Source organism: Bubalus bubalis, chromosome 14 (genome assembly GCF_019923935.1).
Source record: "Bubalus bubalis isolate 160015118507 breed Murrah chromosome 14, NDDB_SH_1, whole genome shotgun sequence".
NCBI lineage: Eukaryota > Metazoa > Chordata > Mammalia > Artiodactyla > Bovidae > Bubalus > Bubalus bubalis.
The window spans coordinates 83,084,528-83,102,200 of record NC_059170.1 but is presented as its reverse complement, the minus strand read 5'-3'; the positions used below and the strand labels follow the sequence as shown (position 1 = coordinate 83,102,200).

Genomic DNA, 17,673 nt, shown 5'->3' with positions numbered 1-17,673 from the left:
GAGATCAACATTTACAAATTGTCATCAGCTTTTTCTTTGACATGAGGCAAGAAAAATAATTATTAGGTGAATCCAGATGTTCAATTTTAAGGTATTGTAGGGAGCCAGTAAACATTATGCTCTGTTATGACATAGCAAAAATCAAATGGACACTCTGTGCAAAGATGCATGCATGCATACCAAGTTGCTTCACTCATGTTGTACTATTTATGACCCCTAGAGCCCACCAGGCTCCTCTATTCATGGGATTCTCCAGGCAAGAATACTGGAGTAGGTTGCCATGCCTTCCACCAGGGGATCTTCCTGACTCAAGGATTGAACTAGCGTCTCTTATGTCTTCTGCATTGGCAGGCGTGTTCTTTACAACTACCACAATCTGGGAAACCCATTTTCAAAGATGTTTGATGTCAAATTGCTGAGTTATTCATAAACACATGAAGGATTTGATTTTTAATTATTATTCTAATCAAAATTATTCTGATGCTGATAATTCATTTTGAATTTAAAAGTCAAAAAATAACAGAATTCTTGATTAGAAGAAATCTGTTAGGCGGGGCGGGGGCAAGAGTGGCCTCTTTGCCTCATTTGTGCCCTAGCGCCGCCCGGACACCGTGCTGGCCGCCGACACCATGAAGATCTGGACTTCGGAGCACGTCTTTGACCATCCATGGGAAACCGTTACAACAGCTGCAATGCAGAAATACCCAAATCCTATGAATCCAAGTGTGGTTGGAGTTGATGTACTGGACAGACACATAGATCCCTCTGGAAAGTTGCACAGCCATAGACTTCTCAGCACAGAGTGGGGACTGCCTTCCATTGTGAAGTCTATTATTGGTGCGGCAAGAACCAAAACATATGTGCAAGAACATTCTGTAGTGGATCCTGTAGAGAAAACAATGGAACTTAAATCTACAAATATTTCATTTACAAATATGGTTTCGGTAGATGAGAGACTTATATACAAACCACATCCTCAAGACCCAGAAAAAACTATTTTGACTCAAGAAGCCATAATTACTGTGAAAGGAGTCAGTCTCGGCAGTTACCTTGAAGGGCTGATGGCAAGTACGATATCATCAAATGCTAATAAAGGCCGAGAAGCAATGGAGTGGGTAATACATAAATTAAATGCTGAACTTGAGGAACTGACAGCTTCAGCAAGAGGAAGCATACGGACACCCATGGCAGCAGCAGCATTTGTGGAGAAATGATAATGGAGGTTGATAGATGGCACCCAGTTCCCCAGGTCTCTACAAGCTGGCAGTATATTTATTTGTTATTTAAAAAATACAACTCTATTTTAGGTAGAATTTTTTTTTTTTAAATAAGCTGAAGAAAAGCTATGTGACTTGATCAAACAGAGGTGCAGGGTTTCTAAATAAAAGGGATCAGCTGAAATTAGTATTGTCTGAAATGACTGATTTTGAGGATTCCAGTATTTATGCAAAATTTTAAGCTTTTTGAAAAGTATGCTTGGAAATTGGTATTGGCTGATGAAACCTCCTTAAGGTAGAATTTTAAAGCTTTTCATGCACTGGAACTCTACCTGGCTTTGGACCAACCCCAGAACCAAGCAGAGCCCTTTCTGCATACGCAAGACTGCCCTGCTGCGGTAAACTTGGAGAGCTTCCATGAGGGAACTCACTGTTAAAGGAGAAACTATCATTTTAAAAAGACAAATTGTATGAAATAATTTGCTATAAACCACCATTAAAAATCACAATGCTTTAATTTCATACTCAGCATTTTTTGGAGTAAAAATTATCACAAAAGTAATAAATGACTCCAACAAAAGTACATTTTATTGTGTTATAAAGAGTACTGTACTGATTTGCCAAAGTTTTGTAACTTAGTAAAGATATTACCTTCCTTGGATTTGTACTTTATGATTTAGTATGCTGTATCGTGGGCTGGTTATGTTAACTGAAGAAATAAAGTCATTACCAGAGTTTTGCAGCACTCTAAACTTAAAACAGAAGAACAGCTGCTCACATCTTTTAGCATTTCACATTTGCCTAACTTATAAATTGCCATGTGTCAAAATCACGGTTCTGTAATTGCTAAAGCATGATATGTCAGGTTATTTGAATATAATTACTTTGTGAAGTAATTATGACCACAAAACATCTTTGTTACATGAAGAGCTGTACATCATTTGAAATTACTCAAATGATGTCTTGATCTGAAGCATAAATCCCAGGGACTTAATGTTTTTAATAACACTGTGTCACTGCGGGGGATGGGGGTGGTGGAGAAGAAAAAAATAATAGGGTGAAAAAAAAAGGCATTGGCCTAAAGCACCCTGTGAACTGTTTTGCAGCTTTTATTTATAGGAAATCCTTGCTTTGGATGAACAGTCCAATATGTGTATTTTGTAGCAGGCAATTAATTATCAACCACTAAGTAAGAATATCTATGATCCTTGGAATTGTTGCATACAGAGTACTGTTATTAAAAGATGATGAGCTCTTGCATTTATTTCCCAGTACTTAATGCTATAAACTTCTAGTCAGTTTTCCTACAAAAGAAACCAGTTAATATAGGTACATAAACCACAAAAATCATATACCAATTTAAAAATTAGTGTTTTTCTACTTAAAATACTGTTTAGCTTGAGGCTTCTTAGGCCATTTGTAAAAGCACATTAAAGCCAATAAGGTTTTTTTATTTTTATAACATTTTTTACAATTAGAATAGCATTTCAACTAAACAAAACATTGCTGAATATTGATATTTAATAATTACCTTGTATAATTTCTGAAAATTATACTTGTTCTGGAAAGTGTCAGAATAGCCTAATGATAAAAAGATTTCTAAACAAAATGTTATCCTGACTTTTTTATTCTAATCTATAAATTTTCATTTTCCAGTGTAGTTACTTTTAGTAAAGTAGCTGGTAGTTAATGGCTTTTACCTGTTAAGCATTTGAGAGGACTGGAATACTGGTTTTCATGGGTTAGAATTAAGGCTCTAAGACTGTGTAGCATATTTTTTAATATTAAAGGTGGATCTTATATGAATTAAGAAAAAACTTCCTGTTAATAAAAACTTCCTTTTAACTAAAAAAAAAAAAAAAAAGAAGAAGAAATCTGTTAAATTTTTACTTCTTGCCTTGCATCATATTCCCTCCTCTCTACTGATTATCTTCAGTTCAGTTCAGTCACTGAGTTGTGCCCAACTCTTTGCAACCCCATGAACAGCAGCAGGCCAGGCCTCCCTGTCCATCATCAACTCCTGGAGTTCACCCAAACTCAAGTTCATTGAGTTGGTGATGCCATCAAACCATCTTATCCTCAGTTTTCCTCTTCTCCTCCTGCCCTGAATCTTTCCCAGCATCAGGGTCTTTTCAACTGAGTCAGCTCTTTGAGTGAGGTGGCCAAAGTATTGGAGTTTTAGCTTTAACATCAGTCCTTCCAATGAACACCCAGGACTGATCTCCTTTAGTATGGACTGGTTGGATCTCCTTGCAGTCCAAGAGACTCTCAAGAGTCTTCCCCAACACCACAGTTCAAAAGCATCAATTCTTTTGTGCTCAGCTTTCCTTATATTCCAACTCTGACATCCATACATGACTACTGGAAAACCCATAGCTTTGACTAGAGGATCTTTGTTGGCAAAGTAATGTCTCTACATTTTAATATGCTGTCTAAATTGGCCATAACTTTTCTTCCAAGGAGTAAGCATCTTTTAATTTCATGACTGCAGTCACCATCTGCAGTGATTTTGGAGCCCCCAAAAAATACAGTCAGCCACTGTTTCCCCATCTATTTGCCATGAAGTGATGGGACTGGATGCCATGATCTTAGTTATCTGAATGTTGAGCTTTAAGCCAACATTTTCACTCTCCTCTTTCACTTTCATCAAGAGGCTCTTTAGTTCTTCTTCACTTTGTGCCATAAGGGTGGTGTCATCTGCTTATCTGAGGTTATTGATATTTCTCCCAGCAATCTTGATTCCAGCTTGTGTTCCTCCAGCCCAGCGTCTCTGCATATAAGTTAAATAAGCAGGGTGACAATATACAGCCTTGATGTACTCCTTTTCCTATTTGGAACCAGTCTGTTGTTCCATGTCCAGTTCTAACTGTTGCTTCCTGACCTACATACAGGTTCCTCAAGAGGCAGGTCAGTTGGTCTGATATTCCCATCTCTTTCTGAATTTTCCACAGTTTATTGTGATCTACACAGTCAAAGGCTTCAGCATAGTCAATAAAGCAGAAATAGATGTTTGTGCTTTTTTTTTTTTTTTTCTGGAAATCTTTCGCTTTTTTGAAGATCCAGTGGATGTTGGCAGTTTGATCTCTGGTTCCTTTTCCTTTTCTAAAACCAGCTTGAACATCTGTAAGTTCACAATTCATGTATTGTTGAAGCCTGGTTTGGAGAATTTTGAGCATTCCTTGGGTAGCATGTGAGATGAGTGCAATTGTGTGGTAGTTTAACCATTCTTTGGCATTGCCTTTCTTCAGGGTTGGAATGAAAACTGTCCTTTTCCAGTCCCGTGGGTACAGCTGAGTCTTCCAAATTTGCTGGCATATTGAGTGCGGCACTTTCACAGCATCATCTTTCAAGATTTGAAATAGCTCAACTGGAATTCCATCACCTCCACTAGCTTTGTTTGTAGTGATGGCTTCCTAAGGCCCACTTGACTTCACATTCCAGCATGTCTGGCTCTAGGTGAGTGATCACACCATTGTGATCATCTGGGTCATGCAGATATTTTTGGTACAGTACTTCATTTTATTCTTGCCACCTCTTCTTAATATCTTCTGTTTCTGTTAGGTCCATACCATTTCTGTCCTTTATTGAGCCCATCTTTGCATGAAATATTCCCTTGGTATCTCTAATTTTCTTGAATAAATCTCTAGTCTTTCCCACTCTATTATTTTCCTATATTTCTTTGCATTGATCACTGAAGAAGGCTTTCTTATCTCTCCTTCCTATTCTTTGGAGCTCTGCATTCAAATGGGCATATCTTTCCTTTTCTCCTTTGTGTTTCACTTCTTTTCTTTTCCCAGCTATTTGTAAGGCCTCCTTAGACAGCCATTTTGCTTTTTTGCATTTTTCTTGGCCAGAACCGGCCAGATAATCATTTTTTATTATCTTGACCTTCTTCTATTCAAGCTGGCTTCTAACTTATAAGTTTTTCACAAGCTTTTCAGTAGTCCCTTGAAATGCTCTTCTCACTGATGTGTTAAGGATGATTCTATCTCATCATTTGGGTCTCAGTTTAGAAGTAACTTCTCAGAAAATCTTCCTTGTCCACCTAACCAAAGTTGTCTGGTCACATAGGAACCATTCCACTATAGTTTCTGACAATCAGTTAACACTTCATGACTTTATTTTCATATCAATGTATTGTCTCCTGCACTAGAATGTAAACCCCAAGGTAAAAGAGAAGCATCACCTTATTCATGGCTGTGTACCCTGATCTTAAAGAGTATCTGACACTTCTAACAAAGTAAGCAAATATTCTTCAGTAAATAAATGGACCTCATAGTTTTCAAAAATAGCTGAGGATAATTAACATGAAATATGTACTGTATACACATGTTTTTGTGTATACAAATAAATACTGGCTTAAATATTGTCCTTACTTCAAATACTATGACTGATATTGTAATTATTTCTATCATTTATACTATGTATTTTTTAAATTAAGTAAACTATAACAGAATGCTAATTTAGTCTAAGACATTAGATTTCCCTTATGGTAGGTGAGGGAGGCAGTTTAAAAGGGATCAGTACCTCTCTAGTGACAGACAAAGCAAAATCTGGAGGAAAAGAAATGCCGTTTGGATTTTCAAATTCAACTCTATGGTGTAACATCAAGAAAAAAATTTCCCACAGTTAAAGAAAAATTTAGGTCTCTATAGAGTTACCTTTTTCTCATAATGGGCATAACTACAGAAACTAGATTCTAAAGTATGTTGACTCCCAGTGTGAGTGATTCTTATTCTGCCTTTTTAAAGGAGAAATAACAGCAGCAGAGAATTTTGGCAGTGCTGTAGTCCTTTCTAAATAGTAAACTACTAAGTAAAGTACTAATTTGAGATTGTACTTGCCTCCAAACGTTTCCAGAAAAGACACTTGGAAACATGAAATCAGATAATTCCAACTCTTATACACACACACACACACACACCCCTACTTTTTGGCATTAATTTGTATTAAGAAAAAGCAAGTTACTTTTAGACTTATATTCATTCAACAATATTTGTTAAGCACAGTATGAAGCAATAAACACAATATCTGACCTTACAGGGATTACAAATTTGTTGGAGGGAAAAGAGAAAATAAAAGCCAAGAAATAATTGGTAAAGTTTAGTTTCTGACATTGATACTAAAGATATAATCAGATGAAGAGTTTAAGAGTTACCTAGAAGAAAATCATCAGGGAAAATGTTTAAGGAGATGACAGTTCATTTGAAAGAAGAAGAAAAAAAATAGAGCCAAAGAAGAAGAACTCTGGGAAAGAGAATTTCAGGAGTGGGCAGAGTAAGAAAAGCAAAAGCCACAAGCTATAAAAGGCTTGAATTATTCAAAAGGCAGGAGAAAAATGTAGAGAGAGAAAGAGAAAGTGGGCAGAGCCTTGTGAGAAAAGGAATGGAGCACAAACTGCACTGGAGAGGTGGGGAGTAACAGGGTTACAGAGTCTTAGCCTGATTTTCATGATTAAATGATGCCAGTGACTACTGTATCCTCAGCAGATCGGAATGAATGGGAGGGTAAAAGCGCATTGTCCTTGTAAGAAAGAATTGCTCTTAGCATGTAAGCTAATGACCACACAAGGTTCCTTGTTTCACCCACAGTTTCTTCGTGGCATTTTTCACCTCCATGTTTCTCAAAGTGTAAATCAGGGGATTTAACATGGGAGCAATGATGGTAAAGGGCACAGCCATCACCTTGTCTATGGGGTAGGTGGCCACAGGCCTCGCCTAAAAGAAAATACAAGGCACAAAGAACATGAAGACCACCATGAGGTGGGAGCCACAGATGGAGACGCTGCCCTTCGGAGCTGCAGGACTTCAGGGAGCAGAGAATGACCACATAGGAAGTGATGATGATGAGGAAGATGGCCACACATATCACCCCACTGTTGAGGATGACTAAGAGGCCCAGGGTGTGGGTGTCCATGCAGGCCAGTTTCAGCAACGAAAACAAATCACATATAAAATGATTAATAATGTTAAGGCCACAGAAGGGAATTTGATACATGAATAGAAGCTGTACTGTTGCATGGGTAAATGCCGCTAACCATGACCCTCTCAGCAGCACATCCAAGGCCTCATGATGGTCATGTAGTGAAGGGGCTTACAGATGACCACGTAGCGGTCATAGGCCATCACAGTGAGAAGAATGATCCCCACTCTACCAAAGAAGTGGTCCATGAAGAGCTGGGCCATGCAGCCTTTGAGGGAGATGGCAGTGCTCTCAGAGAGGGAGTCCACAATCAACTTGGGGGCAATGATGGAAGAGTAGGTAACATCCGTGAGGGAGGACATAAGGAAAAAATGCACGGGTGATCTCAGACTCTTGACTTGTGACCACAGTTACCACAATGAGGAGGTTTCCCAAAATGGTGGACACAGACATGACTAGAAACACAGCAGAGAGTATTTTCTGCAGCTCTGGATTCTTTGCAATGCCTAAAAGAATGAATTCTGTCACATTGTTGGGATTCCCCATTTAGTATGGGCTGATGTAAACTTATCTCTCTGAGCTGGAAAATCTACAAAAGAATATTGTTCTAAATTAATAATTATTACTAATTTGGGATTTTTATTTTTTGGACTCTCTCTCACACCCTCTTGACTTACCTTTTCCTTCAGCCATCAGTGCAGCAACTTGCTGCAAACAATCGTATCCTGATAACACCTTGATCTTTATCATTCCCCATACAACACCTTTCACCAGTGTATCTCTTGCCTTTCTGACACTTGCTGCTTAAGACACTTAGAAGACCCTGCTTCATCACCCTAGGACGTCAACCATTTGATGATATGGAGAATTAACATACAGTTTGGAAATCCTAGATCACCAATCAATAGGAGCCAGTGGATAAATGGTAACCAGACTAGCACAACTAAGATTCAGTTTTGCTCCTCCCCTGTTTCACTCTCCCCCATTCACTGCCTTCATTTTCTTTTCCAGAATGAACTACCTACACACAAGTCCTCTCAGCTGCTGCCTTTTAGGAACCTCAAGCTAGGAAGCTGACCTTAATGTGTCACTGGACATACCTAGTAACTTCAGAACATTTTATTTCAGCTCTTTTGCTTCATATTCTTGTTGGTCGCTAGAATATTCTAGTTGAAGAGTCAGTAAAGCAGGTAGGTCACAACCCAAGCCCTCTCCACTTATTAAGAACTATACTCTTTTCATCTGCATTTCTTCCTATCAAATTGGATTATTATTGCACTGTGACTACTCAATAAATCTCTCTTGTGTATCAGGCACTAGACTATCCCACAAAGCATTTTCTTCATTTTAGAGATAAGATACTAAGGCAAAAATGGGTGAAAAAAATGACAGCAAGTTCCCAAAGATAATAAACACTGAAGCAAAGTACAAGTCCAGGTTTTCCTGAATCAAAATCAATACCAACAACAATCTATATTGCTCATTTTAGTATAATGCTGAGTACTCAATATGAAAGAGATATTGAAAATTCAATAATTTCTATACTATGACAATGCAGAGAGGCAAATTTATGCTTCCTGTGCTTATCTTATTCAATAATTCTACAATAAAATTCAATGATTAATTCAATGATGAGACTACAATGAAGAATATGTTTTTATTATAAATATAATCCCGAAACCATGATTTATAACCTTTAACTAACCTCTGAAGATTCTAGTTTCCAAAAATGCTGATTAAAGAATACAAAAGCTTAAATCTCTTTCTTTGCTTCAGGAAGACCCAGATTCAACTTGGTCAGCCTCATCCCAGCAGACGAGCCTGAGTCAACATAAATCCTTTCTTCCATTTTTTTTTTCTTTGTAAAGGGGTGCATCCAGATAAAGCCAAAGATTCTAAAGTATAAGAAAAATATTAACAAAGAAACTAATCTATTTTGCACTCACTGTGTGACAGCAACATGTTTTGTCTGCTATTTGCATTATTACATTTATTTTCATATCACTTGGGACAGGGTACTGTCGCACATCTCATCTTGAGGATGAGGAAACAGATTTAGGCCCATTGAGCATCTCAGTTAAAAAGAGTGGAAATTACAAATCCATGCCATCTCATTTTAAAATACAAATTCTTAGTCTTTGCCTTATACCACTGAAGAAGTGAATAGTGGCCTCCATTGACTAAATGCAATTGTTACCACAGTTGGATGATGAAATGGTAACACAAGTGCTTCATTAGCCAAGGTCTCTTGGCAAGGGATATTTAAGAAAAGCCTGTCTTGGTGGACCTCTGTTAGAGATGATTGCTTTAAATGGGTGTGCAAACTACACAGTCTCTAAGACTCCTGTAAACATCTAAGACCCACTCTTACGATTATCCCTCTTACTAAACAAAATTCTACAACTTTCTTTGTTACAATGTAACTTAGCTTCAATCACTCTCATCTCCAGTCTAAGAATTTCAAATATTTTAATAGCACAAATGAAGTAGAAAGGACCTGTTCTTGGAAATCAGGAAAGCTGGGTTTTATTCCAGGTTGTCCCTCTCACTCCTAGATTATGTTGCTACATTGTTCAGTATTCTGGGCCTCAGTTTTCTCATCTAGAGAATGAGGTAGCTATGGCACTTTATTAGCAAACTGGGGTTTGAAGGAGACAGCATAGAGACTCTTCCTTTCGAACACAGTGGCTGGGCTCCTACCTACATTAAATGTTTACACTTTAAAGTAATGTTTCCTCTGAACTATCTCATGGCTTCAAATATTTAAAAACAAAATACACTATACTAAGATAACACCCAAGATGGGAAGGTCATGGAGGAGAGATCTGACAGAATGTGGTCCACTGGAGAAGGGAATGGCAAACTACTTCAGTATTCTCGCCTTGAGAACCCCATGAACAGTATGAAAAGGCAAAATGATAGGATACTGAAAGAGGAACACCCCAGGTCAGTAGGAGCCCAATACGCTACTGGAGATGAGTGGAGAAATAACTCCAGAAAGAATGAAGGGATGGAGCCAAAGCAAAAAGAAGACCCAGCTGTGGATATGACTGGTGATAGAAGAAAGGTCCAATGCTGTAAAAAGCAATATTGCATAGATACCTGGAATGTCAGGTCCATGAATCAAGGTAAATTGAAAGTGGTCAAACAAGAGATGGCAAGTATAAATGTTGACATTCTAGGAATCAGCGAACTAAAATGGACTGAAATGGGTGAATTTAACTTAGATGACCATTATATCTACTACTGTGGGCAGGAATCCCTCAGAAGAAATGGAGTAGCCTTCATGGTCAACAAAAGAGTCTGAAATGCAGTACTTGGATGCAATCTCAAAAATGACAGAATGATCTCTGTTCGTTTCCAAGGCAAATCATTCAATATCACAGTAATCCAAGTCTATGCCCCAACCAGTAACGCTAAAGAAGCTGAAGTTGAATGATTCTATGAAGACCTACAAGACCTTTTAGAACTAACACCCAAAAAAAGAGGTCTTTTTCATTATAGGGGACTGGAAAGCAAAAGTAGGAAGTCAAGAAACACCTGGAGTAATAGGCAAATTTGGCCTTGGAATACGGAATGAAGCAGGGCAAAGACTAATAGAGTTTTGCCAAGAAAATGCAGTGCTCCTAGCAAACACCCTTTTTCAACAACAGAAGAGAAGACTCTACACATGGACATCACCAGATGGTCAACACCAAAATCAGATTGATTATATTCTTTGCAGCCAAAGATGGAGAAGCTCTATACAGTCAGCAAAAACAAGACCAGGAGCTGACTGTGGCTCAGATCATGAGCTCCTTATTACAAATTCAGACTGAAATTGAAGAAAGTAGGGAAAACCACTAGATCATTCAGGTATGACCTAAATCAAATCCCTTATGATTATAAAGTGGAAGTGAGAAATAGATTTAAGGGACTAGATCTGATAGATAATGTGCCCGATGAACTATGGACTGAGATTCATGACATTGTACAGGAGACAAGGATCAAGACTATCCCCATGGAAAAAAAAATGCAAAAAAGCAAAATGGCTATCTGGGGAGGCCTTACAAATAGCTGTGAAAAGAAGAGAAGTGAAAAGCAAAGGAGAAAAGGAAAGATATAAGCATCTGAATGCAGAGTTCCAAAGAATAGCAAGAAGAGATAGGAAAGCCTTCCTCAGTGATCAATGCAAAGAAATAGAGGAAAACAACAGAATGGGAAAGACTAGAGATCTCTTCAAGAAAATTAGAGATACCAAGGGAACATTTCATGCAAAGATGGGCTCGATAAAGGACAGAAATGTTATGGACCTAACAGAAGTAGAAGATATTAAGAGGTGGCAAGAATACACAGAAGAACTGTACAAAAAAAGATCTTCACGACCCAGATAATCATGATGGTGTGGTCACTGACCTAGAGCCAGACATTCTGGAATGTGAAGTCAAGTGGTCCTTAGAAAGCATCACTATGAACAAAGCTAATGGAGGTGATGGAATTCCATGTGAGCTATTTCAAATCCTGAAAGATGATGCTGTGAAAGTGCTGCACTCAATATACCAGCAAATTTGGAAAACTCAGCAGTGGCAACAGGACTGGAAAAGGTCAGTTTTCATTCCAATCCCAAAGAAAGGCAATGCCAAAGAATGCTAAAACTACCACACAATTGCACTCATCTCACACGCTAGTAAGGTAATGCTCAAAATTCTCCAAGCCTGGCTTCAGCAATAGGTGAACTGTGAACTTCCAGATGTTCAAGCTGGTTTTAGAAAAGGCAGAGGAACCAGAGATCAAATTGCCAACATCTGCTGGATCATTGAAAAAGCAAGAGTGTTCCAGAAAAACATCTATTTCTGCTTTATTGACTATGACAAAGCCTTTGACTGTGTGGATCACAATAAACTGGAAAATTCTTAAAGAGATGGGAATACCAGACCACCTGATCTGCCTCTTGAGAAACCTGTATGCAGGTCAGGAAGCAACAGTTAGAACTGGACATGGAACAACAGACTGGTTTCAAATAGGAGAAGGAGTTCGTCAAGGCTGTATATTGTCACCCTGCTTATTTAACTTATATGCAGAGTACATCATGAAATATGCTGGGCTGGAAGAAACACAAGCTGGCATCCAGATTGCAGGGAGAAATATCAATAACTTCAGATATGCAGATGACACCACCCTTATGGCAGAAAGTGAAGAGGAACCAAAAAGCCTCTTGATGGAAGTGAAAGTGGAGAGTTAAAAAGTTGGCTTAAAGCTCAATGTTCAGAAAATGAAGATCATGGCATGCAGTCCCATCACTTCATGGGAAATAGATGGGAAAACAGTGGAAACAGTGTCAGACTTTATTTTTTGGGCTCCAAAATCACTGCAGATGGTAACTGCAGCCATGAAATTAAAAGACGCTTACTCCTTGGAAGGAAAGTTATGACCAACCTAGATAGCATATTCAAAAGCAGAGACATTACTTTGCCAACAAAGGTCCATCTAGTAAAGGCTATGGTTTTTCCAGTGGTCATGTATGGATGTGAGAGTTGGACTGTGAAAAAGGCTGAGCACCAAAGAATTGATGCTTTTGACCTGTGGTGTTGGAGAAGACTCTTGAGAGTCCCTTGGACTGCAAGGAGTTCCAACCAGCCTGAAGAAATCAGCCCTAGGATTTCTTTGGAAGGAACGATGCTAAAGCTGAAACTCCAATACTTTGGCCACCTCATGTGAAGAGCTGACTTATTGAAAAAGACTCTGATGCTGGGAGGGATTGGGGGCAGGATGAGAAGGGGACGACAGAGGATGAGATGGGTTGATGGCATCACTGACTCGATAGATGTGAGTTTGAGTGAACTCCGGGGGTTGGTGATGGACAGGGAGGCCTAGTTTGCTGCAATTCATTGAGTTGCAAAGAGTCAGACACGACTGAGCGACTGAACTGAACTGAACTAGCATCTAGTGGGTGGAGGCCAAGGATGCTGAACTTTTAATGCAGAGGACAGCCCTCAGCCCTCTGCCCCCTTCCCCTACCAGCCACAGCTAAGAATGCGCTGGACTAAGTGTCAGTAGTGTGGAGGCTGAGTCTTTGCTCTAACCTATTGGTAAAGGCAGTGACATTAAGAGCATAGCCTAAAGCAGCCTTTCATAGACCCCAAGTTTCTTAAAAGTTCATATGGTTTTTGTGGTTTGCTTTTGAGAGAGTAACAGGTAGGAAGCCTAGGGGTTTCCAAATGGAGGAAATAGGCTGCAAGCGTCACACATTTTTTATCTCTCTCTTTAAGCGGCAGGAGGAAACAAACTACAAGTGTCAAATTTTTTTCCCTTCTCTATACAAAATTAAAAGGAGGTTTCTATTAAAATTTTGTGTTGCCAAGAGGACACATGGTTCCACCTGAACTTAACGTTTCTCAAAACTTGAGTTAGCCAATGTGTTTTTCTTATGGAAATGTTTTTCTTAAACTATGTTCATGAACTATGTATTTACCCTAGACTCTGCCTTACTCAGCGATCAATTCAAAGAAATAGAGGAAAACAACAGAATGGGAAAGACTAGAGATCTCTTAAAGAAAATTAGAGATACAAAGGGAACATTTCATGAAAAGATTGGCTCGATAAAGGACAGAAATGGTATGGACCTAACAGAAGCAGAAGATATTAAGAAGAGGTGGCAAGAATACACAGAAGAACTGTGCAAAAGAGAGCTTCACGACCACCTAGAGCCAGACATACTGGAATGTGAAGTCAAGTGGGCCTTAGAAAGCATCACTATGAACAAAGCTAGTGGAGGTGATATGATTCCAGTTAAGCTACATCAAATCCTGAAAGATGATGCTGTGAAAGTGCTGCACTCAATATGTCAGCAAATTTGGAAAACTCAGCAGTGGCCACAGGGCTGGAAAAAGTCAGTTTTCATTCCCATCCGAAAGAAAGGCAATGTCAAAGAATGCTCAAACTACCGCACAATTGAACTTATGTCACACGCTAGTAAGGTAATGCTCAAAATTCTCCAAGCCAGGCTTCAGCAATACATAACTGTGAACTTCCAGATGTTCAAGCTGGTTTTAGAAAAGGCAGAGGAACCAGAGATCAAATTGCCAACATCCGCTAGGTCATGGAAAAAGCAAGAGATTTCCAGAAAAACATCTATTTCTGCTTTATTGACTAGGCCAAAACCTTTGACTGTGTGGATCACAATAAACTGTGGAAAATTCTGAAAGAGATGGGAATACCAGACCACCTGATCTGCCTCTTGAGAAACCTGTATGCAGGTCAGGAAGCAACAGTTAGAACTGGACATGGAACAACAGACTGGTTTCAAATAGGAAAAGAAGTACATCAAGGCTGTATATTGTCACCCTCCTTATTTTACTTATATGCAGAGTACATCGTGAGAAACGCTGGGCTGGAAGAAGCACAAGCTGGCATCAAGATTGCAGGGAGAAATATCAATAACCTCAGATATTCAGATGACACCACCCTTATGGTAAAAAGTGAAGAGGAACTCAAAAGCCTCTTGATGAAAGTGAAAGAGGAGAGTGAAAAGGTTGGCTTAAATCTCAACATTCAGAAAATGAAATCATGGCATCTGGTCCCATCACATCATGGCAAATAGATGAGGAAACAGGGGAAACAGTGTCAGACATATTTTGGGAGGCGCCAAAATCACTGCATATGGTGACTGCAGCCATGAAATTAAAAAACGCTTACTTCTTGGAAGGAAAGTTATGACCAACCTAGATAGCATATTCAAAAGCAGAGATATTACTTTGCCAACAAAGGTCCGTCTAGTCAAGGCTATGGTTTTTCCAGTGGCCATGTATGGATGTGAGCGTTGAACTGTGAAGAAAGCTCAGTGCCAAAGAATTGGTGCTTTTGACCTGTGGTGTTGGAGAAGACTCTTGAGAGTCCCTTGGACTGCAAGGAGATCCAACCAGTCCGTTCTGAAGGAGACGAGGAAAAAAAAAAAAAAAAAAAAACAGAAATAAATAAATAAAAGAGATCAGCCCTGGGTGTTCTTTGGAAGGAATGATGTTAAAGCTGAAACTTCAGTACTTTGGCCACCTCATGTGAAGAGTTGACTTATTGGAAAAGACTCTGATGCTGGGAGGGATTAGGGGCAGGAGGAAAAGGGGACGACAGAGGATGAGATGGCTGGATGGCATCACCGACTCAATGGACATAATTTTGAGTGAACTCCAGGAGTTGGTGATGGACATGGAGGCCTGGCGTGCTGGGATTCATGGGGTCATAAAGAGTTGACACGACTGAGCGACTGAACTGAACTGTCTTTCTTCAAGTGGGTTCTGCTTAAGACTCAGAACCGATAAGAGCTCAACAAAACAGTTTGTTTTACTCACACATTGTTCTCCTAATCTATGTTAATGAAACTGTATGTTTACTTGGAAACCTGCCTTTCAAGAGTCATGTCAATCATTTTATGGCCCAGGAAGACTCACCTTGTGTCAATGTTATCTCAAAATGCATGTTGTGGGTGAAAGGCCTGGTGCCAGTCTCTATTTTGAGACATTCCCTTTCTCTAATTAGCAGCCTAGCTTCCCTGGTAGCTCAGATGGTAGAGCCTCTGCCTACAATGCAGGAGACCTGGGTTTGACCCTGAGTCGGGACGATCCCCTGGAGAAGGAAATGGCAACCCAGTCCAGTATTCTTGTCTGGAGAATTCCATGGACCGAGGAGCCTGGTGGGCTACAGTCCATGGGGTCGCAAAGAGTTGGACTCGACTGAGGGACTTCACTTATAGTAGTTATATAACATCCCACTAAAGACTAGCAGGGGGCACACTTTCTGCCGCCTTCTGATGTCTACATTATTTTTTTTTTTTATTTTCCAGTCACCTTGACATCTTAATAGAACACTGATATACTTTAAAAAGTCATTGCATTTTTATTATGAAAATCATATTCTTTGTAGAATGACTGGAATCTAGACTATGAAGAAGAAAATAAAAATCCTATGTAATCTTCCATTAAAAGAAAACCACTGGTAATATTTGGTGGATTCCTGCCAGTTATATATATATATATATATATATATATATATATATATATATATGTAGATTATAGTGATATATATACCATATACATATAGTGATATATATACCATATTTCTAACAAATAGAAAACATCTATTGCTGCTTTATTGACTATGCCAAAGCCTTTGACTGTGTGGATCACAATAAACTGGAAAATTCTGAAAGAGATGGGAATACCAGATCACCTGACCTGCCTCTTGAGAAACCTGTATGCAGGTCAGGAAGCAACAGTTAGAACTGGACATGGAACAACAGACTAGTTCCAAATAGGGAAAGGAGTACATCAAGACTGTATATTGTCACCCTGCTTATTTAACTTATATGCAGAGTACCTCATGAGAAACACTGGGCTGGAAGAAACACAAGCTGGCATTAAGATTGCTGGGAGAAATATCAATAACCTCAGATATACAGATGACACCACCCTTATGGCAGAAAGTGACGAGGAACTCAAAAGCCTCTTGATGAAAGTGAAAGTGGAGAGTTAAAAAGTTGGCTTGAAGCTCAACATTCAGAAAACTAAGATCATGGCATCTGGTCCCACCACTTCATGGGAAATAGGTGGGGAAACAGTGGAAACAGTGTCAGACTTTATTTTTTGGGCTCCAAAATCACTGCAGATGGTGACTGCAGCCATGAAATTAAAAGCCACTTACTCCTTGGAAGGAAAGTTATGACAAACCTAGATAGCATATTGAAAAGCAGAGACATTACTTTGCCAACAAAGGTCTGTCTAGTCAAGGCTATGGTTTTTCCAGTGGTCATATATGGATGTGAGAGTTGGACTGTGAAGAAGGCTGAGCACTGAAGAATTGATGCTTTTGACCTGTGGTTTTGGAGAAGACTCTTGAGAGTCCCTTGGACTGCAAGGAGATCCAACCAGTCCATTCTGAAGATCAGCCATGGGATTTCTTTGGAAGGAAGAATGTAAGGCTGAAACTCCAGTACTTTGGCCACCCCATGCGAAGAGTTGACTCATTGGAAAGGACTGTGATGTTGGGAAGGATTGGGGACAGGAGGAGAAGGGGACGACAGAGCATGAGATGGCTGTATGGCATCACTGACTCGATGGATGTGAATCTGAGTGAACTCCGGAAGTTGGTGATGGACAGGGAGGCCTGGTGTGCTGTGATTCATGGGGTCGCAGAGAGTCGGACACAATTTAGTGACTGAACTGAACTGAAGTCAGTATGGGTACTTTTTTTTTTTTTTCCAGAAATTTCTGCCTGCAAAAATATAAACGTTTCCACTCAAAATCTTTGGTAAAAATAAGTCCTATGCTTTCCTTTGTAATTTTTTTGTCTTATTCCATTATTTCAATTTTCTTTATTTTTTAAATTATTTATTTTGGCTGTGTTGGGTCTTCATTGATGCTCATGGGCTTTCTCTAGTTGTGGTGAGCAGGGTCTACTCTCCATTGCTGTGCTCAGGTTTCTCATTGCGGTGGCTTCTCTTGTTGCAGAGAATGGGCTCTAGAGTGTGCGTCTGCACTCTTAAAAAAAATGTCAAGATGATAAA

The 17,673-nt window shown here is 39.3% G+C and overlaps 1 protein-coding gene and 1 pseudogene across 1 annotated transcript; one reads left to right on the top strand and one right to left on the bottom strand.

The window, feature by feature from the left end:
- Window positions 1-555: 555 nt before the first annotated feature.
- On the top strand, window positions 556-2,832 carry LOC123464912 (PRELI domain containing protein 3B). Its single transcript, XM_045162732.1, has one exon. It carries the CDS (start codon window positions 630-632, stop codon window positions 1,212-1,214), a length of 585 nt encoding a protein of 194 aa, XP_045018667.1. The 5' UTR covers window positions 556-629; the 3' UTR covers window positions 1,215-2,832.
- Window positions 2,833-6,571: 3,739 nt separating this feature from the next.
- Window positions 6,572-7,685, bottom strand: LOC112578894 (annotated as a pseudogene).
- Window positions 7,686-17,673: the final 9,988 nt, after the last annotated feature.